General features: G+C 47.2%; 1 protein-coding gene across 1 annotated transcript in view; it reads left to right on the top strand.

Moving 5' to 3' along the window:
• CALB2 (calbindin 2) overlaps window positions 1-2,688 on the top strand; it is a 64,243-nt gene extending 61,555 nt beyond the window's left edge. Inside the window, exon 11 of the mRNA XM_007052701.3 lies at window positions 2,139-2,688. Within this exon, the coding sequence (XP_007052763.1) occupies window positions 2,139-2,255 (117 nt within the window). The 3' untranslated portion in view covers window positions 2,256-2,688. The remainder of the gene's footprint in view (window positions 1-2,138) is intronic.
• Window positions 2,689-26,209: the final 23,521 nt, after the last annotated feature.

The following is a 26,209-nucleotide window of genomic DNA, read 5'->3' as shown; positions in this document are numbered from 1 at the left end:
ATCCTCTGTCACTAGGTTGCCTCCCTCATTCAGTAAGGGGCCCACACTTTCCTTGACTTTCTTCTTGTTGCTAATACCTGAAGAAACCCTTCTTGTTATTCTTACCATCTCTTGCTAGCTGCAACTCCAAGTGGGATTTGGCCTTCCTGATTTCACTCCTGCATTCCTGAGCAATATTTTTATACTCTTCCCTGGTCATTTGTCCAATCTTGCACTTCTTGTCAGCTTCTTTTTTGTGTTTAAGATCAGCAAGGATGTCACTGTGAAGCCAAGCTGGTGGCCTGCCATATTTACTATTCTTTCGACACATCGGGATGGTTTGTTCCTTGAACCTCAATAAGGATTCTTTAAAATACAGCCAGCTCTCCTGGACTCCTTTCCCCCTCATGTTATTCTCCCAGGGGATCCTGCCCATCAGTTCCCTGAGGGAGTCAAAGTCTGCTTTTCTGAAGTCCAGGGTCCGTATTCTGCTGCTCTCCTTTCTTCCCTGTGTCAGGATCCTGAACTCGACCATCTCATGGTCACTGCCTCCCAGGTTCCCATCCCCTTTTGCTTCCCCTACTAATTCTTCCCGGTTTGTGAGCAGCAGGTCAAGAAGAGCTCTGCCCCTAGTTGGTTCCTCCAGCACTTGCACCAGGAAATTGTCCCCTACCCTCTCCAAAAACTTCCTGGATTGTCTGTGCACCGCTGTATTGCTCTCCCAGCAGATATCATGGTGATTGAAGTCTCCCATGAGAACCAGGGCCTGCGATCTAGTAACTTCCGTGAGTTGCCAGAAGAAAGCCTTGTCCACCTCATCCCCCTGGTCCGGTGGTCTATAGCAGACTCCCACCACGACATCACCCTTGTTGCTCACACTTCTAAACTTAATCCAGAGACTCTCAGGTTTTTCTGCAGTTTCATACTTGAGCTCTGAAGCAGTCATACTGCTCCCTTACATACAGTGCAACTCCCCCACCTTTTCTGCCCTGCCTGTCCTTCCTGAACAGTTCCCCCTAGTGCGGGGGGAAAAAAAAAGAGGAGAGTTGGATCTCTCCGCGGTGGGGAGGAAGGAGTCCGTGGGAGGAAGCTTGGTGCTTCTGACTCTCTGTGCAGGGGTGAGAGTCATTCTAGCCAAGCAGTTATGGCCAGAGTACAAACAGCTGCTCCAGCTGTTTTGCAGAGTCCAGGAAGTACTTAAGGAAAGAGTACAAAGTGAACTACAGCAAGTTTGTAGGACAAATGCAGAGACTGGGCCTGATTTACCCATCTTACTCCTGCTTTACACTGGGGAAACTGCCCTGCTCTCAGTGGTGTTGCAGTGGCCTACCACGGTGGAGTTGGAGTCTGTGGGCCTGGCCCCCACTCAGTAATAAAGCAGCTCACTTCTTGCTTTCAGACACCGCCGCTGTCCATTTCCCCTTGCTGGCTGAGTCACATTAGCCCTCCACCCAAGGGTCTCCTATGAGGGGTTCTGCTCCCTCCTTCTCAAGGTCTCCCCACTTCCAAGCTTCCTCCCACGGAGAGATCCAACTCTCCTCTTTTTTCCCCCCGCACTAGGGGGAACTGCCACAAGCCACCTTTACACTGCCTCTCTTCCCAGCATGCTTTGCTACCAGTCTACAATGCCCATGCTCTCTGCGACCTACAATCCCCCAAATCCTTCTGCTCTGGAAGTAGGGTAGCCAGGTGCCCAGTTTTCAACCAGAAAGTTCAGTTGAAAAAGGGGACCAGTGCCCAGTCAGATCTGCTGGCTGGTACTCAAAGTCTGGTTGCTGTAGATGGGGGAGGTGCCAGGTCTTCACCTGCTCCAGCCCCCCCATACTCAGCCGTGGCTACCTCCTACCTACGTCGGGCAGCTGCAGCCCCCAGCCCCGGCTTCACGGGCGAGTCCCTCCTGATTCAGGTAGGAGGGGTGGGAGAGGAAAAGCAGTGAGTGACCGGGGGGAGGGGGGCAGGGAAGGTTCTGGCACTCCTGGTGGAGTGTCCAGTTTTTAAATATTACCAGGTTGGCAACCTTAGCTGGGAGGTCCTTGAATTCCACTTCAAAGGCCAGCTCATCCCATTGAAATCTAGTCCTGTGTGTGACACACCATTGAAATCTAGGTGTGTGTGTGCAGCCATTCTATATCATGTTCCTTTCTGTTCCCGTCTGCCAGGAAATGAACATCCAGCAGCTCACCAACTACAGAAAGAGCATCATGAACCTCTCCGATGGGGGGAAGCTATACCGCACGGAACTGGAAATTGTACTCTGCAACGAGCCCCCCATGTAAAGAGGCGCCAGCCCCACTCCTCCAAAACCTCCCCCACCCTGCCACCTTCTACAAAGATGACTAGAGAGGGCAAGCGTGAGTGGATGAGGAGGGAGAGCAACTGGATGGGTCTCTGACCAATAAACTCCAAACCCCCCAGGCTAGACTTGCTGATCTGCTTGTGACCCGGGTCACAGAAGCTTCGCCAACAGTAGTGAGAGGGGCAGTGATGCATGACCTCATCCACCAGTGGCTCTGTGATTTAGGCTAAGTGTTCAGTAGGGTGATAGTCCAGTTCTCTTCCTGGGTACAGCCTGTGTCTCTTGCATTGGCGTAGTTTGTTTCCTGTACATACCTGAATCTGGAGTGAATAATTTGTTTTTTGTTCTTTTCGGGTTCTGTCTTATTGTTTACCAAAGAACAGTTTACAAATAAACTTAGTACTGCTATCGGGGCTGACAGGCTGCGCTTGGATCTCTTTTCTCCGGGATGGTGAAGGCCACACCTGCAAGCAAATAGGCACTAGGTTTTTCAGAAGAGCTCCGCTTCCAACGTGGAAAAATCCGACTGGTGCTTAAGTGCTCAGCACACTGGGTGCTGCACTCAGTTGAAAATCTCTCCTAAAGAGTCACAGGTACAGAAGGTGCTGGGTACTGAATAGAACTGTTTGGAAAGTGGTGGTGCTTGGAGAGGGGTGCCACATGAAATAGAGAGGTTTTGGGAGGGGGAAAGAGGTGGGGTGTTTGCAAAAAAACCCAAAACTGATGTTGTGGTGCATAGTGGGAGTTGTAGTTCAGATGCCTTGTGATCCCATTCTCATTTATAGGCTGGGTTCCCTGGTCAGACTACCTCTCCCATGATGCATCACCATCTCCTCTCTTGGTGAAGGTAGGTGGTATATCATGGCAGGTGATAGATTTGGTGCATCATGGGAAATGTAGTCTGACCAGAGAGGCCAGCCCATAGAAAAGAACAGAAGCATGAGACTCTGAAACTACAACTCCCATGAGGCACCATGGCAGCAATTCTGAATTGAAGTATTTCAGTATTTGGGTATTCAGTTTTTTCAATGGCAGGGGTGGGGAGGGTAAGAATTAATTTCCCTGTGGAAAAGCAGATACTTTTAGTTTAAAAATATCATTTAGTCAAAAACCTAATCTTCCCTCAAAACTGTCTCAGTGCAAAAAAAAGTCACTGGCTGTAGTGTTGAGCCCTTGAAATTCCAGCCCTGAGCTCTTCTGAAAATCTGACTCCATAGGGGGATATTTTGTTATTTTTTGCCATCTGAAATTCAGATTCATGATCAGGTTTGAAGGCTGGTCAGTGTTTCTATGGTCCTGCAGCAGCCATAGGGCTGGCTTGTCCCACTGCCAGTGTCTTAAAACTCTGGTTCTAGTTTGAAAAGAAGCTATGCAAGAATGATTTCTTAATCAGATTTTCTCCTTGTCATCACTTATACTTGTCTGAGGGGGGCATAACACCAAGAGGCAAATTATCTGCTGATATAACTCCACTGAGGTCAGTGGTAATATGCCTACAGAGAATTTAGCCCAACAACTGTTATTTGGTAGCATCTGACACTCACTTAGCACAGGTATATGAGAGAACACAAGGAGCAAGGCAAGGGAGAACTGGGGCCTGAGTGGTTTTCTCTCCAGCACATCTGCTTGAGTTAGCGGATAAAAATAAGCTCTCATCTTGTTTCTGCTGCTAGCCCTGCCATGTCAACACACTGCAGAGAGTGAGCTGCATGGTCTATTCTCCCATGTGCACCATCAATAGATCTGTTCTAAGTTCTAATCACTGACACCTGTGCAAACCCAGGGATGGCAGGGTGATTGTACAAATGTAACCGAGGACCTGATCTGAAGACAACAGGGTTGCAGACGTATTAGGGGGTTTCATTTGCCCTTAGGAACATTTTTACCGATGATGATGCAGGAGAAAGAAAGATCCCACCTTGATTCTCTTTGCTTAGTGAGCTGACAGCAAGGCCACTAGCACTTACTGCAGTATAACTTATGTCACTCAGGGGTGTGAAAAAGGAACATAAGCTACACCAACCTAAGTGCCGGGTTAGAAGCACTATGCTGGCGTGAGAGCTTCTCCTGCTGACATAGCTACCACCACTCACAGAGCTGGAGTAGTGAAGCGGACGGGAGAGGTCCCTCCCATCAGCTTACAGTGATTACATTATCTTACTGCAGCTCTGCCACTGTAAACTCTAGTGTAGCCATAGCCTAGAAATAACATACTTTAATTTGTAACCCAAGCATACTTGCCCCGATGTCATTGAGAAGCTACAGGAAGGTCTACACTTGAAACTCTGCTGGAATTGTAATGTCGCATCGGAACCTGGGGTGTTTTAATAACATTTCGACACCAATAAAAGCCAGAATGTAGATGCAGTTATGCCAGGGGGAAAAGGCCTTAGCTGGGGTAGCTGGTGTCATTCAGAGAGTGGATATAAGCTGTACTTGCAAAGAAACTTTTGCTAGTATTAGCTGCATCTATGCTAAGAGGGTTTGCTCGTGTAGTTATATCAGCAACCCTTTCTAGTGTAAAGAAGGCCTAAGTATGGAACCCCACAATGCCAGACTACAAAATTGCTTTCAGAGCAGATCAGAGATGCACTTGAATGCCAATAAGAGAAAATATTTTATACACAACATAGTAATTTATGGAACTTGTTATTGTAGGACACTGAAATAAATAACTTAGTGCAATTCTAAGAGTGATATTGCCATAGATTAAATGCAAAAAAAAAAAAAAAAAAAAACCAAAAAAACCGAAAACACAAACTAAGTTAATGCACCACTAAAGTTCCCATTTAAAATGACAAAGTCAAGAGCTACAAAATAAGTTCATTGCAAGTTACCTCGCAAAGGCTTCCGCGAGTGAGCAGTGTCAGAGCACGGTACCAGTCTAGACAGACCAGTGATCTCTGGTCTATTCCAGCATGGCAGGTCATATGTTTGAACAGCTTCTATTGCATTTTGCCAGGGATGTACCAGGTACAAGGAACCAGAATGATGCACCAGCTCTGGTCCACTATATTTCAACAAAATTCATTTTATATGTTATTCCAGCAACTTTCTGAAATTTGAGGAAAAACCAGGAAAGATGACAAAAATCTTTGCCATTTTTCCTACTTTTTTGGACCAGCTTGATCAAATATTGAGTGAAAGGGAAATTTTCTTCAAAAAATGTGTATTCCTCTCCACTTTGTTTTCCAGTCAATGCCAAAAAACGTTATTAATTAAATATGACCTTGTCATGGGATTCACTCACCACTAGGGCACCTCCTCCTGGCTGTTCTGGGGATTAGCACCTTCCAGCTTCTGCTGTTTATCTGTGCACCCTGCTGCCTCTTTCTCTCTGCAACTCAGCGCACCCTCTCTTCTTGGCTTGGCCCTCTAGCCAGATTACTATCGTCCTCCCCTTTCAGGGTAACAAAGTCCTATTGGACAATAGTCCCAGGCGCTCTTCTGTTCTACTCTTTGGTCAGTGCCACTTCTCCCAGATGCTGGTCATAGAACCTAGGCCCACTCCCTACTCTGGGTTCCAGTCCAGAGACCCCATGTCTAGCAACTGTGAGCTGCCTTCTTCCAGACCCAGACTGTGCTTTCCCTGGACCCTTCCTCCATCTTTTGTGTTGTGTCGTGTCGTGTCCTGTCTTGTCTCGTCCCACCACATTTCCCCTTCCCTTACCCCCACCACATTTCTGCTGGGAACTTCCTGGCTTTCCTTCTCAGCTGGGCTTCATCATCAATCAGCCTCTCAAGCCCCAGTTCTCCCGCAGGTGCAGCCCTTCAGGTTAATTAATCTAATTTAACCTGCTCTGCCTTGTGTGGGGTAAACACCCCATCACAGGCCTCAAATACAAAATCTTTAAAAAGGATAAACATCAATAACCAGCATGTGCCAGGGGATAAGCGAATCACTCCATTCCAGGGGTAGATAAAAACTTTCCCTCCAAGAGGTATATTACAGCCAATGCTCTGTGAGCTCTTAGGCAAGGTGCACCATGAACCTAAACTCTGCAGCTAGTTTCCTGCATTCTGGATGGCAGATTGGGATGGTGTCATTTACTTTAAAAATTGGATGTTTATGGTGAAACAGCTGGTGCTCTGTGCTATTCAAATACTGCCCTAATCCACCCCAGAGGTGGCTGCATTTCAGTGATTGGGAGAAATGATTCTACCTTTTAAATGAGTTCTCTGTGGGTGAAAGTGCATAGCTCCACTGATCTCAGTGGAGTTTTACCCATTTACACCAGGAGAGAATGTGGCCACAAATACATTGGGACCCTCCTGGATCAAAGATGCTATTGAAATGAGATCATCATTAGATTGGAATCCCACCTGCTGACATGACTGGGCATTCTACAGGCAACAAACCGGCCAGGGGCTTTGTGAAATATCCTGCTTGAGAACTCTCCTCCCGCTCCCATCGGCTCCTCCTACACCCCCACGAGTGTCTAGGATGGATCATAGTATCCATCTCTTAACACCCAATGCTGACAGAATTGCCCTGTGTCCTGCATAATGGTGCCAACTGGAGTGACTCACTGGAGTGGATCAACATTACTTGTTAAGTACCCACAGTGTGCTTGGCACTTCAGAAGGCAAAGGGGAGGGTAGCCCTGGCTACAGAGAACTTACTGTCTAGGGGCTAGAAGTACATGGAAATTGTCCTGCATTAGACACTGCACAGCTGGGACTGCAGAGGCAGCAGCTATCTTTACTGTTCCATCTCTCCCCATTTTGGGTATGTCTACACTGCAAAATGAACACCGGCAGCAGCAAGGCCCAGGTCTACCGATTCAGGTTTGCAGGGCTCATGCTACAGTGCTGGAGTCCAGACTCTGAAAACGACCCCCTCCCCAGCTTCGAAGCCTGAGCTCCAGCCTGAGCAGGAACCACGACATGGCTATTTTTAGGGCCGTAAAGCAAGCCCAAGTCGGTAGACCCAAGTTTAGACTCGTTCTGTAGATGAACCCACAGCGACTACATCCAAAGTAAACTGGCACTGTTTCTGTACTAGTCCCCAGTAACATCCTGGGAATAACTCAGACTTTTGTCCAGGATTTTGGGATGATGAAAGAAGAGCTCTTCCCTGAAGGACTGAGTCCAGGTTTTACACTGAATCAATTGTGTGTGGCCCCAGTGCTACAGATGCTTAGGCTCATGCCTCAGTGTTTGCAGGACCAGGGCCTTAGTCAGCACCATGTGGCTTCCCCTGCAGTGCCAAAGTGATCAATAAAGCTCAGAATCATGGGTTTCACTGGCTGATTTAACTGACTCTTCAGTAACGAGAGACATAGCATCCCCTAAGAGCACTTGCCCAATCTGGAAATGTGGACCATCACAAAGAGAGATGGGGCAATTTAGGCCCACCCTTTGCAGACAGATAGGTGCAGGGGCATGTGCAGGAATTTAAATGTTACTGTGTTTGGAGGGGCACCTGCTGTGCCCCCGCCACCCTGTGCCCCCCTTTGTGCATGCTCCTGGCTAGGTGAGTCCTTTGAACCAACAGCTCCAACAGCTGGAAGTTGACACTAGACAAATTCAGACGGAAAATAAAGGTGTAAATGTTAACAGTGAGGGTACTTAAGCACTGGAACAATTTACCAGGGGTGGATTCTCCATCACAGGCAATGTTTAAATCAAGATTGGGTGTTTTCTGAAAGATCTGCTCTAATTCAAACCAGAATCAATACAGGGAAGGTCTCTAGCCTGTGTAATACAGGAGGCCACAGGGGTCCCTTCTCGACTTGGAATCTCTGAATGGCCTGAGATGTAAAGATGAGCAGCAGCAGGTGACACAGCTGCAATGGGGGCAGAGAGAGCAGCTGTCTGGCATTGTGAGAGGCTGGCATGTTTCCCTATGTCTGGGGTCTTGACAAACCTCATGGCAAAACATGCCCATTCCATGCCAAGGACTGGGAGCAATGTGGTCCCTGTTGTGTATACATGGCCACCTGCAGTGGTGGAAACTACCGATACTTCCTGAATTCCGCTGATGTAAACAGTGTGTAGAAGAGCGTGACTCACCAGCCAGCCAGCTGCCCACTCATGGCCATGTATGGCATAGCAAGCTTCTCCTCTGGCACCAGCCTCTCTCCAGCCTTGCAGTGGTCTGCTTCTTTTCATGGCTTGGTCCTCCACCCAGATCACATTCACCCCTGTCCCTTTGGGGTGGCAGACAGATTCCCCCCCCCCACACACACACACACACTAATCCAATGACTTTATGCCAGGGCTTCAGCCCAGCACTGGGCCCAGTAGTCCTTATACTCCTTGTCTCAGGGGACTCCGTCACACCAGCTGCCCGGTGGCTGGGAAGGAAACCTAGGCCCTCCCTCTGTTCTGGGTTGCAGGCCAGGGACCCTATATAAGCAGCTAATCTCTGCTTCCTCAGACTCCCCACTGCCTCTCTGGCCCACCTCCTCCCTCAGCCTGTCTCTAGGTCCTTTTCCCCAGGCCCTCCCTGGCTCACTTCTGCACTGGCTTTTCTCCCCTTCCTAGGACTTCTTTCCAGCTCTCATTCTGAGCAATGGAGGACAGCTCCCGTCTGCCTCTCCCAAGTCTGTGTGTCCATGTCGCTTTCCTCTGGAAACCCAACCTCCAGGCTACCTCCCTGCCTTTCTGTCAAGGCTCCCTCCATCCCTGTAGCTTCCCCGTGTCTCTCCTGTCCTTTGCCAGAATGCCTGTCTCAGGAGCAGCTCCCAAAGGCTATGCTCCCCCAAGCCTCTCCTCTATGGCCCTGAGGGGCTTCCTTTATTAGTCACCCAACTCCTCACCTAGGGCTGCCAACTTTCTACTCGCACAAAACTGAACACCCTTGCCCCACCCTCCCGAGACTCTGCCCTGCCCCTTTTCTGAGGCCCTGTCCCCCAGCTCACTCCCTCTGTCGCTTGCTCTCCCCACACTCTCTCACTCGCTTATTTTCACCAGGCTGAGGCAATGAGTTGGGATGCAGGAGGGGGTGAGGGCTCCATCTGGGGGTGCAGACGTTCTGGTCAAAAAAACAGACACCTGGCAACCCTATCCTCAGCTGGGACTCATCCTTCATTTAGACACCCAACTCCTCCCCAGCTGGGCCTAATCCAGAATTGGGTCTGACCCATCCTGGAGGTGCAACCAGGAGTGCTAATTGCTCTCTGGTTTCAGTTAACACTTTCTCTGCCAGTATGGGGGATTAAACCCCATCACACAACAGGGTCAAAGGTGCTAACCTGATCCTGTAACTGTCCAGCATTAAACACTTTTAAAGAAGGTTTGGGCTTTGGTTTACAGAGACTTACCTTGCTTAGTTACCATGGCAAAGGTCATTAAAATGTTTAACCTTTTCTTAATACTACAGAAAAGAAGGGAAAACAGTTAAAGCATTTGCAGTGGCAAGTATTAAGTCAAATGAAAGCCTTAACAATATCCCCTGTTCCCTTTCCTTTTAGCTGTAGAGAGTCTCTAAAGGGGTGGGGGTGGGGGGGAATAACAAAAAAACAAACAAACACCACACTTTTTTTGAGTCATAGATTACCATGGACTCTTCTGGCCTTGCAATCATCTAGTCTGACATCATGTATAACACAGGCCACATGACTTACCCCAAATCATTATTAGACCAGAGCTTTTAGAAAAACAGCCAATATTGATGTAAAAATTTCCAGTGATAGACAATCCACCACAACCCCAGGTAAATTGTTCCAATGGTTAATTACCCTCAGTTAGAAATTTACACCTTATTCCCAATCTGAATTTGTCTAGCTTCAACTTTCAGCCACTGGATCAAGTTAGACCTTTTGTCTGCAGAGCCCAGTATCAAATATTTGTTCCCTGTGTAGATACTCATGATCTGTGATCAAGTCACCCTCAAGCTTCTCTTTGTGAAACTAAATAGATAGAGCTCCTTCAGTCTATCACAATAAGGCAGGTTTTCTTTTTTGTGATTTTTTTAAATTAATTTTCATAAACAAACAAACAGAAACGCCAAACAATAGGAACGCCTTACTGCTTGTACATGTCACCAAATGCTGCTCATTTCACAGCCTAGCCAATGAAATTCTGTAATTATGCAACTTTACAAACTTGTCAAAGCTGCAAGACCAGACAATACAAAAATCAGACCAGAGTTCAGACACAACCTGTTAGGGAGGGGGACAATTAAAGAAAAAGACAAAATCAAGTAGCAAAAAGGAAGAGGTGACTGGGGGATAGAAGGGGTCATGTGGAATGGAAGTCTGGCATTATTTGCGCTGTCTCCACATATTTTATCCAAATCTATCAAGAAACTGGGTCCAAATTTCTTTGAATTCATATAATTTCCCTCTACATGGATAATTGTTGCTAATTCAGACAGATCCCCAAACCATTGATCTGTAACCCTTCTGGCAGGTGGAGCCAGCAGCAACAAGGGCCAGGTTCGGTATCTAGAGGTTCCTTTTCAACAATACAACACAAAACCGGCTCGAGCCCCCACCCAGCGACCTGGGACAATTTCACACCACCCCCTGGGCGCCTCTAAGAGCCAATACTTCCCCTCTTGTAAGAACAGAGTCTGAGTGTAGCAAAAACTTTTAATAAGAGGAGGGAAGTAACTCAGCATTAACTTGGGAAAACACCACAATTAGGGTTCATAAACATAAACCATGAGCAAAAGACCCACCCCCAAGTAAGTTGGGCAGTGTCCTTTGCCCCTCAAGTTCTTAAGTCCAGCCACGCAAAAGTCCCTTTAATGTGCCCATTCTTTCTCTGTACCCCACTCACAGTTGCTGTCCTTGGCCAGTGCAGCCCCAGAGTTCAGAGGTTCATCCAGATAGTTCACCTCCAACCCTAGGTGGAAGGGGTTTAGGAGGCACCTTACACTTTCTACTGCTTGGTCACTCGCTCATCGCCCCAACGGCCGATTGCCGCACCTCTCTGTGGGCTCTGCTCTGGCCCTCTCCACCAGCCTCCCTACTGGCCACTCGCCAAGATGTCTTCGGGGCCCCCCCCCTTAACACAGCTCTCAGTGACTTCAGCTGTTAGTGCGGGAGCCTCACTGCTGATGCACACTGGGCAGTCCATTGCAATAGAGGTGCTATCCCAAAGTAGGTCTAATACTTAGACCTAGGTACCAGTGATTTCAGCTCTGCAGCATGTAACAAGACTCCCAATTGAACCTAAATTAGCTCTTTTATTACGCCATAGAGAGAGAAAGGGTCAAATGGTGTCTAGGGCCCTTAAACAGGGTCCACACCACCATGTACTTTATCTACCAAGGGCTGTAACTTTCCTCCTCCACGATGTTCCCCAAGTAGGTCACCTCCCTTTGCCCAAAAGTGACAGTTGGCTGGATTCACAGCGAGACCTGCTTTCTTGAGGGCTTGCAGCATGTTGGTGAGGTGGTCTTCCCAGCTGGCACTGTAGATCACAATATTGTTGATATAGGCCGCAGCACACTGATCACGTGACTGCAGTATCTGGTTCATCAGCCACTGGAATCTGGCAGCTGCTCCATGAAGCCTGAATGGCATTGTTACGAATTGGAACAGGCCAAACGGCGTAGGGAAGGCTGTCTTTGCCTGCGAGTTTGGCCTCAGGGATATTTGCAAATACCCTTTGGTCAAATCTAAGGTGGAAAGGAACTTGGCCCCGCCGAACCATTCCAGGAGCTCTTCTACCTGGGACATCGGGTAGGTGTTGAATCAGGAAATAGCATTGACTTTCCAGAAGTCAATGCAAATTGGATGACCCCATTGGATTTAGGAACAGACTATTGAGCTCTGTACTCACTCCCTGATTCCTCCACAACCCCCAGGATCATCTCTAGCTCTTTCTGGATGGCTCCCCACATCTTCTTAGGGAGGGGCCAGTGGTTGTTGAATACCTTCTGACCTGGTGATGTGGTGGCTCATTACATTTGTCCAGGGTCAACAGGACATTTCAGAAGGCCTGCACTAGCCACTGTAGCTGTTCCTGCTGTTCGGAGTTGAGCTCTTGGCCAATTGTCATGGGCTTCGTTGTGACCACTTCCTCCGGGGTGCCACCTGGAACTGGGGTACCACGGAGCCCTCTGACCCACCAGCCTAGGCTCCCTCTCACACTGTGCTGCTGTGACAAGCTGCAAAGCTCTCCAGCCTGCACTTTCCCCAGCATCCACACAGGTAGGGACACACCCAGCTGTAGTCACATGCAGGCTTTCTAACCACCAGCCTCGGACCCCAGAGCAGGACTGTCCTGGCCTGGTCAAATGTGGCCAGTATGTGGGTTTAACACCTGGTCCACCTCTCCCTCAATGTGAAGAGGACAATGCACACTTGTGGTAACCAAGCAGAGCTTTTCCCCAAGCACTCCAGTCAAAGCTCATTGGTTTAGATTAAAATAAAACAAGTTTATTAACTCCAAAAGATAGATTTAAGTGATAGCAAACCGATCAAAGCAGATTACCTAGCAAATAAACAAAAAATGCCAACTAAGCTTAATATACTAGCTAGATTGGATATGAATAGCAGATTCTCACTCTGAGAAATGATACAAACAGGCTGCAGATCCTTAAGGGGCAAGTCACACTTGCTTTGCAGCTTGGAATCCCCAGGTGTTTCATACACTGGCTAGAAATCCCTTTAGCCTGGTCCATCACTTCCCTTCAGTCTTTATTCCTCAGGTGTTTTCAGGAGACCTCTTGTGTGGGGAGTGAAGAACCACAAATGATGTCACTCCCTGCCTTATAAAGCTTTTACATATGGTGGGAACCCTGTTCCAAAGCTTGGTTCCCAGACCAATCTGTGGAAAAATACTGACATCGCAAGATGAAGTCCAGCATCATGTAGCCTGGTCACATGTCCTCACAGGCTGTCTGTAGTATTCACAGGAAGGCTCACCAGGTGGGAGATAAGCTTCTCCCAAGGCCTGTTTTTTTCCTTATGGCCCATTGCTCTGAATAGGCCCTTCCCCACCCACTATCGAGGCTGACAGCATCTTGTCAAGTGGGCGTTACCCAGATGTAACTACATTTGAAGTACAGATACATAATCAATATTCATAACTTCAGATACAAAAATTATACAGGCATACACATAGGATAATCATATTCAGTAAATCATAACTTTTCCTATGACACCTAACATGACTTACCTAGTGCAAAATGCAACATAATTATGCCATTAACCTATCATAATAATATCACTGTGAAGATTATGGGGTGCAGCGTCACACTCGTATCCACAGGTCCCTTGACTAGAGGCCCCAATTCTGGTTTCAGAGGGCAAAGGGCAATCAGGAGGCCTTCACTGGCCTTCCAGGCTTTCAGGAGGTTCACAAGGTACATTCGTATCACCTTTCACTGCCTGGGCAAACAGATTTCATAATCCATGGGCCCTGCCTGCCATGCCACGCCACATCAAAGGGACCCTACCACTTAGCTAGTAGTTTGGACTCCATGCAGGGTAACAAGAGTAAAACCTGGTCTCCATGCTCAAAGTTACATATCCTGGCCCCTCTGTTGTACTGCTGCTCTTGCATATATTGCGCCTGAAGTAGGTTCTCCTGGGTGAAGGTCCCAGGCGTTCAGAGCTGTTTGCACAGTTGTAACATGTAAATGGGCTGACCCCATGACCTGGGTTTCTTGTTCCTCCCAGTTCTCCCTTAGAAGGTCAAGGATGCCCCTGGGCTGCCTCCCATTGGGGAACTTGAAGTGGGAGAAGCCCGTGGACTTCCCACACTGCTAACAGGACTGGTAACAGTGTGCCCTAGTGCCATGAATTTGTGTAGCATTGCCTTCAAGGTCCCGTTGAACTCTCAACCAGCCCATCCATCTGGGCATGGTACTTCGAGGTTCTGAGGGCACAAACATTCAATAATTCAATATTCAACATAATTCGGCCATTAGCCGCAATGACACATTGGTGCACTAGTCTGTCAGTATTTCCCATGGTATGCCGACTCTGGCAAAGATCTTCATGACCTCTATGGCGATGTGTCTGGGCATAAGGAAACTGCCTCAGGATACTGAGTCAGAGTTGACAACCATGAGGATGTAATGATATCCTGCCCTACTTTTTTCCTCCAATGGTCCCATGAGGTCCATGCCATTGCATTCAAAGAGCGCCCTGACCATGGGGAGCAGGATTAGGAGTGTCTTTGGTATTCCATTTGGCCTGGCTCATTGGCACTCAGGGCTGGAGTCCTTAACTTTGTGGTGTATACCCAGCCAAAAGAACCTTCACGCCAGCCGCTGAAGGGTCTTCTCCCTTCCCAGGTGCCCTGCTCAGGCAACAAGGGGGCTAGATGCAAGAGTTCCTGCAACAACCTCCATGGGACTAGTAATTACCTGAAGTAATTACCTGAAGGACCAATCCCCAACTAAATCATCCCAGCCAGGGCTTTGTCAAGACGGACCTTAAAAACCTCTTAGGAAGTGTTAAGGAAAAGTTAGCACATGTGACTCCATTTTGGTTTGGGGCCCACCATTGTCTAAATGCCAGCACATCATACACCAGGAGGAGTAATCCTTAGATACCGAATCCGTGTGAAAATCCTCCTCCTTGTCTCCAGCCTGCCTTGATTTGCAGTATCTGGTTTTTGTCAGTCTCTAACTCCCTGTCTCTTGGCCTTGATGTGAGGCCTCCCATCCTGATAATAAAAGTTACTGATGCATGGCTTTAGGACCATGCTGTGTAATTAACATACTGGTATAGCACGAGGAATGCACCAAGCAGGGATAGGTGGTAGATAAGACAAGGGTTTGTTTATTGGCTAAGGTTTCCGATGCACGAGGGCAACATGCTTTGCTAAAAAGTATATAACCTTTGTATAATCTGTATTCAGGGTCCCCTCCTGGCTAGCAGGGGGGCACCACGCTCGAGCGTAATAAACTTAGTGTCTTTTGGGAACTCTGCAGTTGTGGACTTTATTTCTGTGCCTCAGCCTAGATTCGAACTGTGCGTGTCCTATCAGGTATAATTCGCAGCACTTGTGTGCGTGTCCTACAAGGTGTAATTCGTAGCACTTGTGTGCGTGTCCTACAGGGTGTAATTCGTAGCACTTGTGTGCGTGTCCTACCAGGTGTAATTCGTAGCACTTGTGTGCGTGTCCTACAGGGTGTAATTCGTAGCACTTGTGTGCGTGTCCTATCAGGTGTAATTCGTAGCACATGTGTGCGTGTCCTACCAGGTGTAATTCGTAACAGAAGAAGATTCCACCACCTCCCTAGGTAACGCATTCCAGTGTTTCACCACCCTCCTAGTGAAAAAGTTTTCCCTAATATCCAACCTAAACCTCCCCCACTGCAACTTGAGACCATTACTCCTTGTTCTGTCATCTGGTACCACTGAGAACAGTCTAGATCCATCCTCTTTGGAACCAGTTGAAAGCAGCTATCAAATCCCCCCTCATTCCTCTCTTCCACAGACTAAATAATCCCATTTCCCTCAGCCTCTCCTCATAAGTCATGTGCTCCAGTCCCCTAATCATTTTTGTTGCCCTCTACAAGAAGGATGTGGAAAAATTGGAAAGCTTCCAGCAGTGTGGGGCCCAAAACTGGACACAGTACTCCAGATGAGGGCTCACCAAAGTTAAATAGAGGGCAACAATCACGTCCCTCGATCTGCTGGCAATGCCCCTACCTATACATCCCAAAATGCCATCGGTCTTCTTGGCAACAAGGGCACACTGTTGACTCATATCCAGCTTCTCGTCCACTGTAACCCCTAGGTCCTTTTCTGCAGAACTGCTGCCGAGCCATTCGGTTCCTAGTCTGTAGCGGTGCATGGGGTTCTTCCGTCCTAAGTGCAGGACTCTGCACTTGCCCTTGTTGAACCTCATCAGATTTCTTTTGGCCCAATCCTCCAATTTGTCTAGGTCACTCTGGATCCTATCCCTACCCTACCACTCCTCCCAGTTTAGTGTCATCTGCAAACTTGCTGAGAGTGCAATCCATCCCATCATCATGTTGAAGATGTCTTTCTGTTATATTGCACCTTTCTATTTCTCCGAGTCCACTCTCTGCAGAGGCAGCTGCTATTCTGAGGCATAGTTGATGCAGCTTGTCACAGAGGAGACACATACTGGGCTCTGTCAAGGACATTTTACTTGTGTTCATTCTAGTCTCCCTTAATCTAAAATAAAAGCCATTCTGAATGAAATGATGTGGTTTTTCTTTGCATGTGGAAAGCTTAGAGCCTCACAAATCAGTTTGCATTGAAATCTGGCCATGAAAGTATTTCTCTTAATAGCTTTTCTACAATCCTTTTTTTTCAACGCCCCCCAACCCTCCATTCTGGGTCTAACATTCATGGATACTGACCCTTTAAAGCACTGGAGAAATATGTATGACACTGCTTTAAGGGAAAGAGTTTCCTATTTTCCTTCCTAATTATAAGTAATAACATCTAATTATTTTTTTTTAGAGCAGCTATCCTTTTTCATCTCACCAAGGCCTTTTGAATACAGGTCACAGAATAGGTTGATATAAGCTCCCCAGATAGCTGGCGGTATGGCTGCTGTTGCAAATTCTTTTGCTCATAGGAGTTCTCTGATGTCAGATATGAAACAAGTGATTAGGACTGAATCTGACAGCGAATATCTGGTGAGTTTCTCTTACTGGTAGGATGTTAGCAATCTATGTGGAGACTAATTGAATTATTAGTAACTGTGGCAACAAATGCACCCACCATGTGTCAAAAGCCCCAAAAGTAGAGTATGGGGCAGATTCATCCCTGATGTAACTCTTTTGGCTTTAGTAGAGTTATATGAGAGTAGAATTTTGCCCCAAGTGTCTCTGTGACTGAGCCACTGAAGGCTGGAACTATGGCTATAGCTGGGAACTTTCTGTTCATAGCAGAACCAGCCACAAGGGCAGGAGTGGAATAGACTGATCAATCACTAGGCTTTTGAAATAGAATGGTTTCTGAAAGCATTCTTCCAAAAAACTGCAGCCCCTAGGGCAAGTCATTTGCTTTCTCGTTCCCAGTCTGAGACTCTTTTGAGAGATTGTCAAACAAATCTTCAAAGTCAGACGTTGTTTGATATCCACTGAGATTCTGTAAGTTCCGACTGATTGCAGTGCAGATGACGGCTGTGTTGTTTGAAAGACATGGAATGTCTGCAGCAGCGGGGAGAGCTGTAAAGAGTTTCTCGAACTGTTCACAGTTCCTGGTACATTTTACTTTCTGCGTTTCTGGAACACTTCCTAAGGAGCGAAGTACAGTGAGTTTAAACCATTGAATTAGATCTCTGAATTCATGGAGGAGATACTGTATTATGATGGAGCATACAGACTGCACATGGGCAGAAAAGGGTCAACGAATAGCAGAAAGCACAATCAAGCCTGCCTGCCCAATGGACATTATTGGTGCCTGACCTTTAGAAAGGGCCTAAAAAGGGGAGAGATTGCTCAGTTGTGGTGTGCTTCCCACCTGGGGAGAGAAGTCTGTGTGGGTAGGACTGTGACTGGTCAGAGAGTCCCCCTGCAGGGAAGGCAGGCCTGAAACTGGCCTGTCTGGGTTTACCAGGGACTTGCTGATGGTTGTTATGCTGGGCAATGGCAGAGGGCACCTCACTTGAGGGGAAGGGTAGGATCTGAGGCCTAGATCATCAAGATGATTTAGATTCCTAATTTCCACTGAAGTCAATGGAAGTTAGGAGCCTAAATACCTTTGAGGACCTGGGCCTGAGCCCAGAGAACGGGTGTCTGAATAACCTCAGGAGCTGAGAACGCCTTGGTTTTGTTTTGATGTGAAACCGTTACTTTGGATTCTGTTACCCTGGGTGGGGGGGGTTGAAGGTTTCTGGTGGTCTAACCAGAGGGCTGAACCAGAAGCAACTAGGATGGGCTGAAGCCCCTTTGGAGGAAAAGGAGTGAGCAGCTGCAGCGCCAGCTGCTGCCATGAGGCGATGCACAGGTGACCGCAGCCAGAAGGAACAGCCTTAGAGCAGCTCTGGTGTGACCGAGAAGAGATTTTTTGCATTGCCTCCTGGCTGCCGAAGCAGGCCTCTCCTGTGTGTACCTCCGTCTGGTAAGTACCTTCTCCGAGACTGATCTCCACTGGGGACAAATGAAAACTCTAACGTACTGGGGGCATGCAATGGGGATGGGGAAGGGAGAGGAAGGAAAGTCTGAAAACCCTTGGGTGGAGTTGTGTTAACGGCAGAGGCTGTAGCTACCTATTCTGTGTTTGCCGTAGGATTCATGTGGACAGCATGAATCATTAGATATGCTTTAAAAAAAAAAATACAACCATGAATGGAAACTAGAAAATCCACATCAACTCCACCAGTCTAACACCAGAACCACAATTTATTGCTTCCTTTAACTGGGGACTGTGGTTCCCACATGCTCAGAAAGACTCTGGCATTTGAAAAGGACTCGAATCCACAGGCTCTGCTCAGCCGGGACCCTGCACACACTTGCACTCTTGAAATGCTGCAGGCTGAGTGGGAGCAGAACTTTTCTACCCTGACTCCGGCCATGCCCAGATTCACAATGGGGCCATTCCTCACTCTTGCTGAAACTATGCAGGGGGCTCTGTGGTAAGACCTGTGGGTCAGGAACATCGTCCATAAATTCATGGCAACTATGCAGATTACTCCTGGTCCTGGCAGGGCCAATCTACAATGGGACAGGGCCTTACCTGGCAGGACCGGCTCTAGGCATTTTTGTGCCCAAAACAAAAAATTTGCTGCCCCAAGCTCAGGTGGGGCTGGGGCTCACAGGCGGCGCTGGAAGCAGAGGAAGTGACGTCACCTTCTCCCAGCACCTGCAGGCCACCTTCTCCTAAGTACAGAAAAATTCTCCGCTGGGTCACAAGGTTCGGCTGACCCCCCCTTCCTTTTAGGATGTCCACATGGGGTAGCCCTGGGGCGGCTAGAGACAGCTTAAGTCTTAGGCCTGGTCAGCGGCTTATACCGCCTTTCATTCATATATATCACACATATACATACACACACACACACACACTCCCCATATCCTGATACATCTTATTTAAAAATAACCTTCATTCTTTATACAACATTTCCCTGACTTGAGGTGGCCAAAACCCCTCAGCACCGACGCATTAACCTTCTTGAGTGCGACAAGACTACTCCTCAGTACCGCATAGAACTGACCTGATTGAGGGTGGCAAAACTAAACCCTCAGTACCACTTCAAACCACCCTTACTGAGGGCGGCAACGGTTCCTCAGCACCGCTTTGCATCTGATCTTGTTGCTTAATCAATAAGTTCGCATGGCAGAAGCCCCAAAGTGACAGGCGGCCCCACGGGCAGTCCTCCTCTGATACCCCAATAGAGATTTCAAATGTCTCTTACCTCTATTGTGGCCCCATGGGGTTCAAAGGGGAACGGTCTGGAGTAGTTGATAGCTGGGTGTTGCCATACGAGTCACGGCACCAAATTGTGGAAGAAAAATGCAGTCTTTACTTTGGTTGCATACAATAAAGATTAACAGCTGCATCTTAGAATCATAGAATCATAGAATCATAGAATATCAGGGTTGGAAGGGACCCCAGAAGGTCATCTAGTCCAACCCCCTGCTCGAAGCAGGACCAAGTCCCAGTTAAATCATCCCAGCCAGGGCTGTGTCAAGCCTGACCTTAAAAACCTCTAAGGAAGGAGATTCTACCACCTCCCTAGGTAACGCATTCCAGTGTTTCACCACCCTCTTAGTGAAAAAGTTTTTCCTAATATCCAATCTAAACCTCCCCCATTGCAACTTGAGACCATTACTCCTCGTTCTGTCATCTGCTACCATTGAGAACAGTCTAGAGCCATCCTCTTTGGAACCCCCTTTCAGGTAGTTGAAAGCAGCTATCAAATCCCCCCTCATTCTTCTCTTCTGCAGACTAAACAATCCCAGCTCCCTCAGCCTCTCCTCATAAGTCATGTGCTCTAGACCCCTAATCATTTTTGTTGCCCTTCGCTGGACTCTCTCCAATTTATCCACATCCTTCTTGTAGTGTGGGGCCCAAAACTGGACACAGTACTCCAGATGAGGCCTCACCAGTGTCGAATAGAGGGGAACGATCACGTCCCTCGATCTGCTGGCAATGCCCCTACTTATACATCCCAAAATGCCATTGGCCTTCTTGGCAACAAGGGCACACTGCTGACTCATATCCAGCTTCTCGTCCACTGTCACCCCTAGGTCCTTTTCCGCAGAACTGCTGCCTAGCCATTCGGTCCCTAGTCTGTAGCGGTGCATTGGATTCTTCCATCCTAAGTGCAGGACCCTGCACTTATCCTTATTAAACCTCATCAGATTTCTTTTGGCCCAATCCTCCAATTTGTCTAGGTCCTTCTGTATCCTATCCCTCCCCTCCAGCGTATCTACCACTCCTCCCAGTTTAGTATCATCCGCAAATTTGCTGAGAGTGCAATCCACACCATCCTCCAGATCATTTATAAAGATATTGAACAAAACCGGCCCCAGGACCGACCCCTGGGGCACTCCACTTGACACCGGCTGCCAACTAGACATGGAGCCATTGATCACTACCCGTTGAGCCCGACAATCTAGCCAGCTTTCTACCCACCGTATAGTGCATTCATCCAGCCCATACTTCCTTAACTTGCTGACAAGAATACTGTGGGAGACCATGTCAAAAGCTTTGCTTTTGTTCTTTTGTTCTTTGCTTTGCTTCTTGTTTATATGTATTCCTTTCTGGTCTCTTACTTTTCTCAGCAGCTTCTGCTACAGTTTACGTTCCATTTTTATTTAACACAAGGTCAAAACAGCATCTCTTACAGCTTTTCCACTCGCTTCCCACTCGCCCAGGCCCTGCCTTAAAGTCTCATGTTATTAGAGTTAGCCTGACTCGTGCTCTATTCCTAAGAACACTAAGATGTCTGCGTCCAAATCCCCTTTATTCCCTTTTTTACTTCCACAGCAACTATGGCATCATCTAGCTTCCCAATTTGGTGTTTGATAGGCTTTATCGCCTCCACTCGACTTTCCCATCATATGGCACTCAGTGATTTCAGTGTCAGAGAGGATGTTCCCAGATGTTGCTTCAAAATTTGCCATCTATGAGTTGATGCAGAGAAAAATACATAGATGCTTTGAATTACATTAAACAATTCAGCAACCTTACTAGAAGCTGATGCTGCATCGCTGACCACCAAGTTCAATGAATGAGAACTGCATGGGACAAAAAAAGCTCGAGGGTTTAACTCTTGGATCCATGTCTGCACTCCTGTTCTTTCCTCTCATGTTGGCACCATTATCGTAGCCCTGACCTCTCGTGTCAGCTATTGCAATTCCCGTATCTTCCAGCTTTTTAAGAAGCACATTTGTCATACCAGCTCCTGTAGTATCATCAATGTCAATACATTCTAGAAAATGCTCTCTGACAGTCTCCGTTGCAGGGACATTTTCACTAGGTTCTGTTGTTACAAAACACATCATTAAAGTTATTTGTTCCGTATGGCTGATGTCAGGTGTGCCATCCAGAATAACAGAGTAATATCATGCTGACTTCAGATCTGCCACAATCTTCTGTTTGACTTTTTTGTTGCCAGTAACTGCATGGTCTCATTTTGAATTGTTTTTCCAAGGTAGTGGTGTGTGTACCACGACTTGGGTGGTGATTCTTCTTAGATGCTCCTCGAGTACAGCATCAAACTCAGCCATCAGCTCCGCAATTTTAAGGAAGTTTCCCTTGTTTGGCACATACAGCTGATCTGCAGTGCCACGCAGTGCTAGGGCTTGGGTCGCAAGCATTGTCACAATGGCAATGAGCCTTTTCAGAATATTTTGCCAGTAAAGAGACTCTGACGCAATCTTCTCTTGATGCTGATCATCTATGGTGGCCTTTAACCTTTAGCACTTACCTCTGGGTTACCAGATAAATTCCACAGGTAAGAAGTGTTCTTAACATGTAAACTTAGAGAACACTCTTGTGAGACTGAGCCAGCAGGCTGCATGACATGAAAACAACCATTAAGGATATATTAGAAGAGTATTGAAATGGTAAACAGGGCCATTGCTTATAGATAATTAGCAAAGCCATGTTAAATAGACCAGAGTCCTTGCAATGCAGGCCTATATTGTTAGACAATCAAGGAGTATTCTTGTCAGCAAGTTAAGGAAGTATGGGCTGGATGAATGCACTATAAGGTGGGTAGAAAGCTGGCTAGATTGTCGGGCTCAACGGGTAGTGATCAATGGCTCCATGTCTAGTTGGCAGCTGGTGTCAAGTGGAGTGCCCCAGGGGTCGGTCCTGGGGCCGGTTTTGTTCAATATCTTCATAAATGATCTGGAGGATGGTGTGGATTGCACTCTCAGCAAATTTGCGGATGATACTAAACTGGGAGGAGTGGTAGATACGTTGGAGGGGAGGGATAGGATACAGAAGGACCTAGACAAATTGGAGGTTTGGGCCAAAAGAAATCTGATGAGGTTCAATAAGGATAAGTGCAGGGTCCTACACTTAGGATGGAAGAATCCAATGCACCGCTACAGACTAGGGACCGAATGGCTAGGCAGCAGTTCTGCGGAAAAGGACCTAGGGGTGACAGTGGACGAGAAGCTGGATATGAGTCAGCAGTGTGCCCTTGTTGCCAAGAAGGCCAATGGCATTTTGGGATGTATAAGTAGGGGCATAGCGAGCAGATCGAGGGACGTGATCGTTCCCCTCTATTCGACACTGGTGAGGCCTCATCTGGAGTACTGTGTCCAGTTTTGGGCCCCACACTACAAGAAGGATGTGGATAAATTGGAGAGAGTCCAGTGAAGGGCAACAAAAATGATTAGGGGTCTAGAGCACATGACTTATGAGGAGAGGCTGAGGGAGCTGGGATTGTTTAGTCTGCAGAAGAGAAGAATGAGGGGGGATTTGATAGCTGCTTTCAACTACCTGAAAGGGGGTTCCAAAGAGGATGGCTCTAGACTGTTCTCAATGGTAGCAGATGACAGAACGAGGAGTAATGGTCTCAAGTTGCAATGGGGGAGGTTTAGACTGGATATTAGGAAAAACTTTTTCACTAAGAGGGTGGTGAAACACTGGAATGCGTTACCTAGGGAGGTGGTAGAATCTCCTTCCTTAGAGGTTTTTAAGGTCAGGCTTGACAAAGCCCTGGCTGGGATGATTTAACTGGGAATTGGTCCTGCTTCGAGCAGGGGGTTGGACTAGATGACCTTCTGGGGTCCCTTCCAACCCTGATATTCTATGATTCTATGAGTTGATACTAATTGTATTTATCTATGTTTACCTGTATCTTGTTAGAGGTTTAACAATGTGATCTAACTAGCTTGTAGATGCTAAACTTCTGTTCCTGTCTACAATGTTTCACTATTATATTCTATTGGTTCGGAGATCAAAAGGGGATATTAACATTTAGATGGAACTTGTGGTGTAATATTATTGACTTCATTTCTCTTTGAAATTTTTAATAGACAATCTGTGAACCATTTGAATAGTTAATTGCCTTATGCTAACAAATGTAATAGTTACCTGTATATGCCTAGGAAACAGATTACTTCAAAACAACAGTGTACTTTGCCTATTCTTCAGCCAAAGAGAGCCTGCTGTGATCATTCGCTGACAAGAGACGGACAGCTTTCAGCTATAAAGAAAGTTGAGGGCCTGATTCTTGCTATTCCAGATCTGCTTAAACTTTGTCAGGAAAAGTCTAAATCCATAAAACTGAGGTCTCCAGATCTACTCTGGATTATCCCTGAAATTTTCAGGGCAAATTTGAACAAACTCTTCACTTGGATTGCCTGTTGGATTATAACCCTTTAAATTAATTCTAGAAGGATTTTTACAAATCAGCAACTTCACCATTTCCTCTAGGAAATTGACCTAAGTAGTCTATTTTCATATCTGTATGTATAATGATTTTTGACCTTAGCTATTCTCGTTCTTTTCTTTATTAATAAATCTTAGATGTAGTTAATAAGGATTGGCTGTAAGCGTGTAGTTGGGTAAGATCTGAAATATTCGTTGACCTGGTGGGCAATGTGTCTGATCTCTTGAGATTAGTAGAACTTTATGTATAGTGAATAAGGTTTTCAGTAATCTTCAGTGTACCAGACTTGGCTATCGGGGTGGGAGCCAAATGGTGGATTGCTGAAAGGGACTGTGTTTTGGCTTCTTGGTACCAGTAAGATATTATAGGAGCTGTTTGGTTGCTGGTGTGTTAATTCTAATAATTAGATTCAACTACCAGTTTCGGGGATCATCTGCCCTATTCTTTGCAGCTTGCCCTGGATGAGCGTTCTCAGTACAGCCCCCCCAGTGACTACCCTCTCTGCTCTCTAGAGCCACTGCAGGTAAGAAAGGCTGCAAAGCTGAGAGCTCCTCCAGAGCTCAGGCCCAATCCAGGACGAGGCCGTTTCTGATCTTCAGGATGACTCAGTACTCATGTCTTCTTGAGAAAAGGCAGGAACACTGGTCTGCCACACTGTATAGCTATGGCCATGGCGTGGCACCACCATATTCATGGTCACTTTTATCCAGTTCAAAGGAAAAACTGCACCCCTCACTTATCCTCGTCTAATTCATTTAAAAACACCTAGAGCCAACATTGAGTTGGGCTTTGAGGGTAACAGTTCCAAACAGCTGAAGCAAGCTACTTGCTCCATTGTAAGAGGCCGCAACTTATGTCCTGCTATGTGTCTGCACAGGATGGGAGAGATTCTTAAACCGGGGTTGCCAGCCCCAAAGGGGTCCATGACGACTTTCTAAAGTGTCCACCAAATTCCTGGGGTTTCTCTTTAAAATCTGTGTATTTATCCATATTTGTAATCCATTACATTGCAGGAGGCATCTGACTTGCCTGGCAAACCAGAGCTGTGTCTCTGTACCTGGTTCAGTGGTTCAAATGCAACCCCACAGCCATGCTTCTGTCCTCCCAGCTTTCAGTGCAGTAGGACGTCCTTCCCAAGTGCGTTGCCTTGTTCTGCTGGGGCTGTCAAAAGCACAGCTCAGTCATGGATGTGAGGCAGACAAGCTGCCGAGTAGATACAATTCCCCCATGATTGTTATAACCAGGTCATGTAGTGTCATAGACGTGTGGGTAGACTTGCCATGTGGACAGAGGCTAGAAGTTTATAGGTTTTCAATCTGCTGATAATCCACCCTCCCTTCCCTATCTACACTGGAAACTAGTCCTGTTGGGACCACAGTGCAACAGCTTAAATAGTTTCATCTTGTGGAGTCAACAGGACATACCCTATGGTCAAACCATGCTACAGTTGTTGACAGGACCAGTTTCCTAAACAATGTTTCAAACATGGATCATTGTATTCCAAAATGATAAGTGTTGTAACGGGTGTACTGGTTGATGGTTGTATTGGAGTGGAGATGGACCCTAGGAATCCATAGTCCATTGGGATATAGCATGCTCAGAGGAGATGTACCATATATATGGGATGGTGTGAATGTGCCATTGTCATACTGTTTTGCTTGATGTCTCAGGTAAGACAGGCAGGAGCAAAGAGGTTGTCTCATAACTTAGGATAAAATTTTGTCAGGGATATTTTTGTCAGGTCATGGGCAAAAAAGAAAAATTCACAGCAGCCATGACCTGTCCATGACTTTTACTAAAAAAGCATCCCTGATAAAATGGGGATCAGTGGGTTCCCACACCACCCGAAGCCGGCAGCTGCGCAGCGGCTAGGAGCCACCTGCAGCTGCTGGGGGCTGCGGGGCTCCCTGCTGCCCCAGACCTCCGGGAGCTTGGGGTTCCCCACCACCACCCGCAGCAGCCCGGATATGCAGGATTCCCCTGCCTCCTGGGGCAGCCAGGTGCTTGGGGGCTCCCTAACCACCAGCAGCTCCCCGGCGTCCTCACCGTCCCCAGCGACCCTGCAGCTCCTGATCACTGCAGCCTGAAGTCATGGAGATGGCTGGAAGTCACAGATTCTGTGACTTCCACGACCTCCCTGATGAAATCGTAGCCTTACTCATAACCTCTCAATGCTGCTTTCCTCATCACCCCTCATGAATCTGGATAGTGAATGATGCAGGGGAAGCGTCTCACATTTTCCAC

Source organism: Chelonia mydas, chromosome 12 (assembly GCF_015237465.2).
Source record: "Chelonia mydas isolate rCheMyd1 chromosome 12, rCheMyd1.pri.v2, whole genome shotgun sequence".
NCBI lineage: Eukaryota > Metazoa > Chordata > Testudines > Cheloniidae > Chelonia > Chelonia mydas.
This window is presented reverse-complemented; position numbering and strand designations above follow the sequence as displayed.